This window comes from Lolium perenne, chromosome 6 (assembly GCF_019359855.2).
Source record: "Lolium perenne isolate Kyuss_39 chromosome 6, Kyuss_2.0, whole genome shotgun sequence".
Classification (NCBI taxonomy): Eukaryota; Viridiplantae; Streptophyta; class Magnoliopsida; order Poales; family Poaceae; genus Lolium; species Lolium perenne.
Genome location: NC_067249.2, coordinates 246,209,858 through 246,221,001, shown reverse-complemented (window position 1 = coordinate 246,221,001; position 11,144 = coordinate 246,209,858). Strand labels below are relative to the sequence as shown.

Sequence of the window (11,144 nt, the reverse complement as noted above, 5' to 3'; positions counted from 1 at the left end):
AAAAAATATATTTTTAAAAAAATATTCAAAATATAAAATCGTTCAAATTTTAAAAGTGTTGAATTTAAAAATATTCATATTTTGAAGAAATCTTGAAAAATAATTTCATAAAAAAATTTAGATTTTGAAAAATAAAAATATTAATAATAGAAAAAAAACAGAAGAAAGAGAAGAAGAAAAAAAAATCGTACCTGAGCTAATGGGCCGCGGTCCAAACTACCCGACCTGATTGCTGGGATGTGCGGCACCCCGCACGCGCCGACCAGATCGGCGTATAGCAGTTCCCGTGACCGGACTGCTTCGCTCGGCCCTTTGCGAAGATTGTACGCAAGCCCACGAGAGTTTCAACGTAAAAGACTGACTAGCCTGGCACGGTCGTTGCGACGGCCCAGAAAGACCTCATGCCCCAGCTCGATCTCAATTCTCGTTCCCTGGAAAAACAAAGCAAGCTCAATCCCCTTCCTCTGCTGTCCTGCCCCACGGAAACCTACTGACCAAAATGGAAGACGACGCGGCGGCAGCCGCCGCCGCCGTATCCAAGGTGCTCGCCGACGACGACCTCCTCGCCGAGATCCTCCTCCGCGTCGGCTTCCCCACCACCCTCGTCCGCGCCGCCGCCGTCTGCAAGCGATGGCTCCACCACGCCTCCCACAAGGCCTTCCTCCGCCGTTTCCGTAAGCTCAACCCGCCTCGCATCCTCGGTTTCTACACCCAAGTATTTCAAGGGGATCCACGCTTCGTGCCTATGCTTCCTCAGCCCCCAGAGCTGGCCGCCGCCGTCCGGATCGTCCAGGGCTACAGCTTCGGCACACCCAATGATGGGCACTCATTGGTCAGGCACCAAGTATTGGTCCAAGACTGCCGGAACGGCAGCGTCTCCACCGCATTGCGCAGCACAAGGGACCACGCAATGGTTGAAGAATGGTTGGGATTCAGTGTTGGAATGCACAGCCCCCTTTGCCCCGAGAAAGCCATGGCCATCGACCCACCACTCTCACCCCACCACCACCACGGTCCAGGATGCTTTCTAATCCTCTCCAGAGAAGAAAACGACGGCGGTTTATCTTACTTTTTTGTGCTGCTGGAGAACCCCAAGAATTTGGATATAACATCTGCAACAAATTTTACAGCGCATATGTTTATGTTGAAAGATGGAGCCTGGTGCATGCTTGCCTCGGCCACGACACAGATCGTTCATTGGCGGGCGGACATACGAGCTGTGCTGGTTGACAATAGAATCTACATCATGGCCACCTACATAGAGATTACCGTCTTGGATCTGACGACCTCAAGTTTTTCCACAGTTAAACTCCCACAAGGAGTGGGACGTTCCATGTTATCACGGGCTGATGATGCTTCCAGCGTGTATCTCATCGGGGTGAAAGAACATCAACTTGGCATATGGCTCCACAAGGGGGACAGCTTGTCGATCATGGATACCATTTGTCTGCGTGAGATGTGTGCAAATCTAATGATGTCAGACTGCAGGGTTAAGGATGTGCTTACTTTTCCTCTCTGGATAATCTATGTGGGGGACAACGCTGAGTTTGTGATCTTGCAAATGGGTCGGTTCGTGTTCTATCTTGATACAAGGTGCAGGACACTGCGTACATTGTATGAGACGCCAGAAGGTGAACCATACCAGGTGGATTTTAATAGCCAACCTTTTATGATGATCTGGCCTCCCACATTCCCTACGCTAAAGTGTGATCCTACCAGGTTCGTATTTTGGCCTTTAGATACTCTTTATAGTGATCTTATTGATGTTTAGTAGTTATCAATGGTTCGTCTTCCATCACACTGTCAGGTTTAGCAGCAGAATTTGATTTCTTGCGCCATTTTAGCATACTACCTCTGTCCATATATAGATGTCTTAGATTTGTCAAAATTTGGATATATGTAGAAAATATTTAATGAAATCTAAGACATCTATTTATAGATGGAGAGATTACTTGTAACCGACATTTTATAATGATTGTGTTAAGTATTTAAAAACACTTTGGTATGGTGGTCACAATGTAGGTACTTCCGGGTGTGCCGCAAAAGGATGAGGAGTGTCGCTTTAATGTTGCGAAAGTGTGGACACCATACATGCTAGAAAATTGCATTTCATAGATCATAGTATATCTTGTTATTTTTCTCCGTTGCTAGACATAAACTGTTGTCAAGTTATGGCATATTACTCAACGTAATGTTAACTTTTGTTAGAGCATATGTTGGCACTAGACAACATGTTTCTCTGAACTTGTTCTTCCCCATATATAGTCTAATAATAGCACTCCATCTGTTCCGAATTACTTGTCGCAGATTTGTCTAGATAGAGGGAGTAGCAACCATTACTTAAAAATGACTTGTTTGGTGCTTTAGGATGGACGATTCATTTTGCTTTATCACCCTTTTTTTAAATTTCAGGCATTTAAGTGAAAAACTAAAATTCAATGTTCAAAAGTATAAGCATGGGTTTTTCTGAATGTTGATGCATAAGTGAATTAGCATTCCGTATCTGTATGTCGAAGCATGATGTTGCATAGTGGATCATATATCTCTTATGCATCATTCCTTGTTCAAATATATCATAAGCGAAAGGTTTCTTTGATGTGACTAATAGATATACAAGTTAACAATGGGTAGTTTGTTCTTGTGTGGCATTTCTCCTTCTATGATCAGGGATTTGTTTTACTGGACTGTATGATGATAATATGCATGTCTAGGATATTAAGGCATTTAAAAAAACTTCGTACGAAAAGATTTATTACTTTTACTTTTGAGGGCAGACAATGTTTGGCTATCTTTTTACTTGCCACATGTCTAATTCCTAATTTTGTATCTCTCAATACAGTGTCATCCTTAATGCCAGCCTGTCATTAGTTTTAGGATGATACTCAAATGACTCCAGACTTGTTACAAAATTACATTTCATAGTGCTGATGGCTGTTGATTTCGTTTGGTAGGCATATACTGATGTGTCAGATTATGTCAGATTACGACCGCCGGAGCACCGGAACCCCACCAAATCTTGCATGTGGGCCTATGCTATGTGTCAAAATGTGGTGCAATGTGTAATGGTGCAAAAGTAGCTCCCCTAAACCCTAGACCCTAGCCCTAACCCTATGTCGAACCCTAACCAGTAGATCAGGCACACCGTCGATCGTGTGATAATGGCTCGAGCTGCGGGTGTATGTGCCAAAGGGTCCCAATCTTGGTTCTCCATGTGTATATGTCCTAAACAAACCTAAAAGAATGAAAAAGTACATTGGTGCACCCTCGCGCGGAGAAATCTAGGGGGTAGACCCTGGGCACACGTTTCGCTGTTTTGGGGGGAGGAGGGGGAGAACGACCGCCGGAGCACCGGAACCCCACCAAATCTTGCATGTGGGCCTATGCTATGTGTCAAAGTGTGGTGCAAGGTGTAATGGTGAAAAAGTAGCCCCCCTAAACCCTAGACCCTAGCCCTAACCCTACGCCGAACCCTAACTAGTAGATCAGGCACACCGTCGATCGTGTGATAATGGCTCGAGCTGCGGGTGTATGTGCCAAAGGGTCTCAATCTTGGTTCTCCATGTGTATATGTCCTAAACAAACCTAAAAGAATGAAAAAGTACATTGGTGCACCCTTGCGCGGAGAAATCTAGGGGGGTAGACCCGTCGGGGCACGCATACCGCTGTTTTGGGGGGAGGAGGGGGAGAACGACCGCCGGAGCACCGGAACCCCACCAAATCTTGCATGTGGACCTATGCTATGTGTCAAAGTGTGGTGCAAGGTGTAATGGTGCAAAAGTAGCTCCCCTAAACCCTAGACCCTATCCCTAACCCTACGCCGAACCCTAACCAGTAAATCAGGCACACCGTCGATTGTGTGATAATGGCTCGAGTTGCGGGTGTATGTGCCAAAGGGTCCCAATCTTGGTTCTCCATGTGTATATGTCCTAAACAAACCTAAAAGAATGAAAATGTACATTTGTGCACCCTCGCGCGGAGAAATCTAGGGGGTAGACCCGCCGGGGCACGCATACCGCTGTTTTGGGGGGAGGAGAGGGAGAACGACCGCCGGAACACCGGAACCCTGATATATGTGAGGGGATGAACATGGAGAGTAATTTTGTATTGCACATTGTCTTAAGTAACACTAATAAATAGTCATCAAAAAGTAAAACTAATTAAAAAATAAATAAGAATGTTAGATGAAATAAAATTGAAAGAAAAAAAATGAATGGTGGCGCACGGCAAAGAAAGATTCGGACGGCAAAGGAGCCTTTGCCGTGCATATTGGTTGGCCGCACGGCAAAGGGAGCGCCACGGCAACGTCCAGACCCTTTGCCATGCAGCGTTTCGTTGCCGTGCGGCCTGCAGGGTCTTTGCCGTGATGTGTTTCTTTGCCGTGCGTTCTGCTCAGACTTTGCCGTGCGCATGTTCTTTGCCGTGCGCCACTGCTGAGTATGCCGTGCTGTTTTTCATTGCCGTGCGCTGCTATAAATCTTTGCCGTGCTTTTTGTGTTTGCCGTGCGTGATGTTTGCTGCGCACGGCAAAGAAATCTTTGCTGTGCAGAGGCTCACGGCAATGATTGCCTGCACGGCAACGACAATTTTTCCCGTAGTGGTTGGTACTTTTGTTGAAGCATGTGTTGACTGTATATAGTGTAATGATAAAAAAAATTATAGTGTTGCTGAAGATGACTCGTTTGGTTGTTTTACATGGACATTTCATCTGCTTCCATCACTATTTTATGAATTGTCAGGTGTCCTTAAGTGCAAAATTAAAGTTGCACGTTCACAAGTATGAACATGGATTTATTTTAGAAAGTTTATGTATCACTAAATGAATGTTCCTTATCTGTATGTTGAAACAAACTGCTGTTTAGTGTATTCACAGCAAAAAATTCCTTTCATATGAGTGGTGGATAATACAATTTAACAATGAAGTAATTTGTGCTTGCATGGAACTTGTCTTTCCACGATCAAGAATAGTTTTACTGGATTACATTCTGTATAACAGAAACATGCCTCCGTAGTATGCAAAGGCATTTAACCTGTACCCTAGTAGGACCAAATACATTATGTTGAGCGCTTATAATATTTAACTGGCATTGTACTAGTAACGTGTATTCACCATTCAGTAAAAAAAACCTTGTATTGACCATTGATTTTAAGTTCTAACAATTTTCCCATCCTGATCTATGTTATGTTGTCCTTGAAATAGAAATGCCATGTGAAGGCGAAAGATATCACGAAGCTCTTGGATGGTATCTTGCTATGGCGACGACGAGGGTGGCATTATATATGGAAGAGCAGTAGTAGTGACCTGCATTATCTTAAGTACCTGATAGCAGTTTGAACTGCCCTTATTGTAAGCTGTAATGGATCTACTAGAAAGCATTGGCGCGGCGGCACGCTGCGCCCGTGGACGCTGGCTGTCGTGCCTAAGGTTTTGTGCTAGTAGATAGCTTCAGCTTTTGATTGTCCGTTGAGAGATAGAGGATGAGCAAATATTACAGACTGGGGTGGTGAAATCTCTATGGTAGCTAAGTTCATGAGTTATGGATGCATAATTCTTTGAGATCAGGCTTATTGGAGCTTCTGTACTTGCACAACAATGAATACTGACTATTTATCTGACAAATATCCTTCGAGCTTGTGTAGGTGCAATGGAACACCATCATTTCTTTTAGAGGTGGCTTGGATGCAGAGAAGGCAAATGAGCAGGAAAACAATTCCGGGCTGCCTGGCTGCTTCATACATCCGGCTCTTGAAATTGTTGACTCTGTCATCGTTGAAACAAAAGGAAAGCATTGTCTGTCCAACGATGCACAAGATTATGTTTATTTGTTTTTTCAAGAGACATCTGAAAGAGTTCGCTGGACTCTTGCAATCTCAAACGCCGGTCACAAAAAAACTGATCTAAACTACTGAATGTCAATCTTCCTTTCCAACAGATGAAGTGGAAATAGCAAGTTCTGAAGTAACAAACATGATCTCAAGTCAATTTTGAAACAGACGCGCTCCGCCACCACACCATCGATGGCGTTGAGAAACCAGTGGCGCCGACACCACAAAAATGTAGGACAGCCATATTTGGAGCACCGTCGCGAGAAGTAAAAAACCAACTGCGTTGTTTAACTGGAAACCATGAGTGGCAACACCAGAACTGAGCTCCTCACTAATATTTAAAACCTGAAACCATGAGTGGCAACACCAGAACTGAGCTCCTCACTAATATTTAAAACCTACTTATTAGTTATGGTCAGATAAGCCTTTATGTCAAGAGGAGCAGGTGGTGACTGAGATTGGATCTGCACTGTAATTACTGTTGACTAATAATGTAAAAAAAAGAGGCATGTAAGAAGTAGATTGCATGGAACCTAGTTCGACATTGCCAAAAGTGGTCACTGCAGTAGAAAGCCTCTCAGGAAATCATTGTGTGCAAATGAAATCAAACAGGTTAAGAGAAAACTCAATATGCATTGTTCAAGTTTTTAACTGTTGATATACATTGTCCAATTTATTTAAAATCGTTCCCTTAATATTTGGTACCATCTGCAGCTAAAAATAACATCAGTTTAAACAAAAAATTGGTATCTTTATACTTTATATAATTGAAGTTCTGAAGAATACATCACGGTTCATATCTAGTCAAGGAGACATCCCAGATTTCCCTATGATTTACTCAGATGCTACATATGACAGTAAATTAAGTACTATACATCTCAAACTGAAGGTCCATGTGAGGCATGGGCTGATGGTCGCAAAAATCTGCAACAAACACCAGAACATGAACAGAATAGTCAGAGGAAAAAAAACAAAGCAGAAGAAGAAACGGAAGAACCAGCACACGTACACCTCTAGGAGGCGGACACTGCTGCACAATGACGAAAATAAGGAAGACAAAAAAGCATAGCAGTCTACACCTGCGCCAGGCAGGAAACGGGCGGCCAGCCGGCAAGGAGTCCAGCAAAATGGCTGCGCGCCAAAGATCTGCAAGAACCAAAGCATCAGAGAATAAATCAAAATAATCAAAAGACAAAAGGAAAATATAGAAAGAATAAACCAGAAGCGCACCTCGAGGAATCCGATGCAGCGGCTGCAACACGAAGGATCCAAGACGGACTTATAAAAGAGAGGAAAAGGGCTCGTTGGAGCCACAGTCATCTCACCAATCGTTGACATCCAAGGTTGGCCCTGCCAGCTTCCTCGTGCCCCTCATCGCCCTTGTCAACGAAACATCAGGGAACGATGCTTCTGTTTTCGGGGGAGCGGGAAGATCTGGAAAACTACAAGGAGCAATGATGGGGCTGACGGAAGGCGCAGAGATGACCATAAGGGGATTCGGCGACCAGCTGCTGCACACCCTGTAGGAGGCCGGCGCTCGACTACTCCGCCTCTGCGGGAGAGACGCCCAAAATTTCAGTCAAGCCTTTCTGCTCTCCTTATTCCCCAACTACACACAAGCAAAATCAAACGGAGAATCCGTGGTAGGAACCAAAGGAGGCGCAGGTCGATCTCGTCCTAGACGTTGCAGTTGTCGCCACATCCACAGAGAGAGAGAGAGCGGACTCACCACAGTCACCAATCGCGTCAGCTTCTCCCATAGAAAGAAGAGGAGGCTGCGGACCTCCTCCACGCCACCAGCCACCGAAGGAGGGCGATAAGGGCATGACTCCACCACGCTGTTCGCTGCAGAGGAGGGTTCTGAACCCCACCACGCCGCCACCCGTCTCTAGTGAGAGAGAAGCAGTATGCTGCCACCACTTGCAAAGAAGAAGAGGGCCCGATGGCTGCCTTTGGTACACGCCATGATGGCTAGGGGAGAGAAGGGCGTCGACCCCGCGATAGGGAAACGTGCGGGTAGTGGAGAGGTGTGGAGCTCATCGATCGTGGGAATTAGACCGACCAAATCGTGGGAACAAAGAACACATACCGTAAAGACACGTACGTAAGAAAAGTAATGACGTGCCAAATTATGGAATGTCCCGCGGTGACAGGGAGAGCCCCGCGTTGATACGAACGAAGGAAACGACCTTGCCGCGGTGACCGGGAGAGCCCCGCGTTGATACGAACGAAGGAAACGACCTTGCCGGTAGCCGGTAGCCTATTTTCCTTCAAAAAAAAAAGAGGAAAAACTGGAATTACCAAGAGCATCAAATGAAGGACACGCGTCAGGTAAAGGAAAGAGTAAAACACAAGAAATTAGCACATCAACAGTACCCAAATCAATATGAGATGTAGTAAATTGATTGTCTTTTATATAGGGTATAATTAGGAAATTATAATGTGATGTTACTGGAGCAGGTAAACCTATATATCCTGTGGTATGTTCACTGTTTTCAACTGAATATTCATTTTGTGCGAACCTGTGTGTTGAATAGTTATCTCTACTCGTGTTCACTGTGATCGAGTCGCGGACTTATGATTCTGCCGCGGTCTTCAGCATTGCAAAATATGTTTCGGTAGCCATGTGTAGGTTTAAATCGAAGAGAAAAAAAAAAGTGTACAGTGCCTAGAAGGCCGTGGCAGTTATTCTAGGATGTACTGGTGCTGAGTGGGAGTTCATACTGGTGCAAGAATTTTGTCAACATGTTATTATTCATTTATACTACCTCCGTCTAAAAAAATAGGTGTCTCAAATAAAATACATCTAGATACATTCATATCTAGATAAAAATGAAGACACGTATTTTTAAATAGAGGAAGTAAGTATTATTTTTTTCTTGCGCTTTCGCACCCTAGAACAGCACGCACACTCCCGGTCGGCTTGTGAATGTTGCCTTTTTTTTCTTTTTGTGAGAACTGCATTAATTCGAAATTCTTGTGGGCTGGCGTTCCATCTTCGCAAAAGCCCGAGCGAAGCGGTCCGGTCATTGAGACGGCCCAGCAGGACCTCAATTGCCCTACCTCGATCAAGTTCTCTGTAAAAGGAAAACAAGCCCAATCCCCCTGCCTCCACGGAGATCAACTCGCGACAATGATTCCGTCGACAAAACTCGCGAACGTGGAAGACGACGTGGCGGCGGACGCCGTGTCCAAGGTGCTCGGCGACGACGACCTCCTCGCCGAGATCCTCCTCCGCGTCGGGTTCCCCACCACACTCGTCCGCGCCGCCGCCGCCTGCAAGCGATGGCTCCACCACGCCTCCGACAAGGCCTTCCTCCGCCGCTTCCGTAAGCTCAACCCACCTCGATCGCCTCCTCGGTTTCTACACCAAGATACATCAAGGGGCTCCACGCTTCGTGCCTATGCTTCCTCCCCAGCCCCCCGAGCTGATCGCCGCCATCCGCATCGTCGGGCGCTACCGCTTCCCCGCAGGCCCCGACGGAATAATGTCCGAGGGCTACAACTTCGGCATGGATGGAGAGCCATTCTTCCGTTACGAATCATCCATCCAAGACTGCCGGAACGGCAGCCTCTCCACTGTGTTGTGGGGAAGAAGAAGAAGAAGGCGCGGATTGCGATATGAATCGAGAGGCAGCATTGGAATGCACAGCCCACTTTGCCCCGAGAGAGCCATAGCCATTGACCCACCACTCTCACCCCACCACCAGCACCCCAACTACGGCGGTTCTCATGACTGTATAATACTCGGGAAAAGTGCAACAAAGCACGTGCGCAGAGCGCACCCGTATCTCCATCGTTCATGCTATCTGGAGATTCGATGACTGTGTCCATCTCACAGGTGCTTAGCATCGTCTCCCAGCGCTCCAGCTAATTATCAACTAGGCATAGGGGCACTGTAGTGTAGGTGCATGCAGCACACATGAGTTAACTTTTCTATTTTTTGTCTTGTACTGGACATGTGCATCCACCGCTGTGAGAGCAGCACAGTCTCGTCTTCTTCCCATCATTTTTTTTCCAGCATTTTTTATTGTGATAGAGAAGATGCAGAGCGAGTGAAGAAGAAAGAAAAGTTCAGAGAGAGAGAGAGAGAGAAAAGTGTAGGTGCATTCAGCGCAATGAGAGGAAGACAGAGAAAAGTTCAGAGAGAGAAGGTGAGAGAGAGAGGTATGCTGCACACACACATGTGAGCCCAATGCAACCAGTCTTCATATTTTGTCTCCATGCATACACAGTAACATAGTATAGAAAGATCACAGGCCATGACTGCAAATGCGCATGTGAAGGGACACTGTTTATAGGGTGCGCGGTGCGCACCTGTTCCAAAAAATCGCTCTCATACTCTCCAGAGAAGAAAAGGACGGCGGTTTATCTTACTTTTATGTGATGCTGGAGAACCCCATGGTGTTGGATATAACATCTACAACAAATTTTACGGCACGTGTGTTCATCTTGAAAGATGGAGTCTGGTGCATGCTTGCCTCGGCCACTACACGGATCGACCATTCGCGGGGAGTACTGATACCAGTTGTGCTGGTCGACAATAAAATCTACATGGTGCCCACCTTCACAGAAATTACCGTCCTGGATTTGGCGACCTCAAGTTTTTCCACAATTCAGCTCCCATTGCCACGAGTACCGAGCGACTTCATGATATCACACGCTGATGATGCTTCCAGCGTGTATCTCGTCAGGATGAAAGAAGATCAACTTTGCATATGGCTCCACAAGGGGGGCAACTGGTCAGTCGTTGATACCTTTTCTCTGAATGAGATGTGTGCAAATCTAATGATGTCAGACTGGGTTGAGGATACCGTACGTTCCGAACGTCGGATAACCCACTTGGGGGATAACGCTGAGTTTGTGCTCTTGCAAAGGCGCCGGGCTGTGCTCTATCTTGATACGAGGCGTAGGACACTGCGTAGATTGTATGAGGTGCCAGAAGAAGATGAACCACGCGGTGGCGTTGTTAAAGCAAAACCTTTTATGATGATCTGGCCTCCCACATTCCCTGCGCTAAAGTCTGATCCTGCCAGGTTTGCCTTTTGGCCTTCAGATAATTGATGTCTACGTTCCCCCTCCTTTCCTGTAGACAGTGTTGGGCCTCCAAGAGCAGAGGTTTGTAGAACAGCAGCAAGTTTTCCCTTAAGTGGATCACCCAAGGTTTATCGAACTCAGGGAGGAAGAGGTCAAAGATATCCCTCTCATGCAACCCTGCAACCACAAAGCAAGAAGTCTCTTGTGTCCCCAACACACCAAATAGGTGCACTAGTTCGGCGAAGAGATAGTGAAATACCGGTGGTATGAATATATATGAGCAG

General features: G+C 46.0%; 2 protein-coding genes and 1 long non-coding RNA gene across 5 annotated transcripts; 2 read left to right on the top strand and 1 right to left on the bottom strand.

The window, feature by feature from the left end:
- The first annotated feature begins 418 nt into the window (after positions 1 to 418).
- On the top strand, positions 419 to 5,575 carry LOC127305604 (uncharacterized). Of its 2 annotated transcripts, none has more exons than XM_051336104.2 (2): positions 419 to 1,719; positions 2,023 to 3,121. In XM_051336104.2, the coding sequence occupies exons 1-2, from the start codon at positions 500 to 502 to the stop codon at positions 2,096 to 2,098; spliced, it is 1,296 nt and encodes a 431-aa protein (XP_051192064.1). In that variant the 5' UTR covers positions 419 to 499; the 3' UTR covers positions 2,099 to 3,121. The 2 variants fall into 2 exon arrangements, with proteins under 2 accessions (XP_051192064.1, XP_051192065.1); XM_051336105.2 differs by lacking the exon at positions 2,023 to 3,121 and adding an exon at positions 5,198 to 5,575 and having other exon boundaries at positions 421 to 1,719.
- A 978-nt stretch (positions 5,576 to 6,553) lies between these two features.
- LOC127305605 (uncharacterized) lies at positions 6,554 to 7,983 on the bottom strand. Of its 2 annotated transcripts, XR_007854035.2 has the most exons (3): positions 7,054 to 7,896; positions 6,903 to 6,969; positions 6,554 to 6,747 (listed from the first exon to the last, which is right to left on the bottom strand). It is a non-coding gene; the product is annotated as an uncharacterized lncRNA (long non-coding RNA). The 2 variants fall into 2 exon arrangements; XR_007854034.1 differs by having other exon boundaries at positions 6,554 to 6,969; positions 7,054 to 7,983.
- A 973-nt stretch (positions 7,984 to 8,956) lies between these two features.
- LOC127309901 (uncharacterized) lies at positions 8,957 to 10,887 on the top strand. Its single transcript, XM_051340612.1, has 2 exons — positions 8,957 to 9,183; positions 10,110 to 10,887. The coding sequence occupies exons 1-2, from the start codon at positions 8,957 to 8,959 to the stop codon at positions 10,885 to 10,887; spliced, it is 1,005 nt and encodes a 334-aa protein (XP_051196572.1).
- Positions 10,888 to 11,144: the final 257 nt, after the last annotated feature.

What these genes read in the sequence shown, in the direction of transcription:
- LOC127305604 (XM_051336104.2), top strand. Translation starts at nt 500, where the DNA reads ATGGAAGACGACGCGGCGGCAGCCGCCGCCGCCGTATCCAAGGTGCTC. An exon ending in CTAAAGTGTGATCCTACCAG is followed by an intron (nt 1,720 to 2,022) that starts GTTCGTATTTTG and finishes GTCACAATGTAG; the next exon opens with GTACTTCCGGGTGTGCCGCA.
- LOC127309901 (XM_051340612.1), top strand. Translation starts at nt 8,957, where the DNA reads ATGATTCCGTCGACAAAACTCGCGAACGTGGAAGACGACGTGGCGGCG. An exon ending in CCACCTCGATCGCCTCCTCG is followed by an intron (nt 9,184 to 10,109) that starts GTTTCTACACCA and finishes GCGCATGTGAAG; the next exon opens with GGACACTGTTTATAGGGTGC.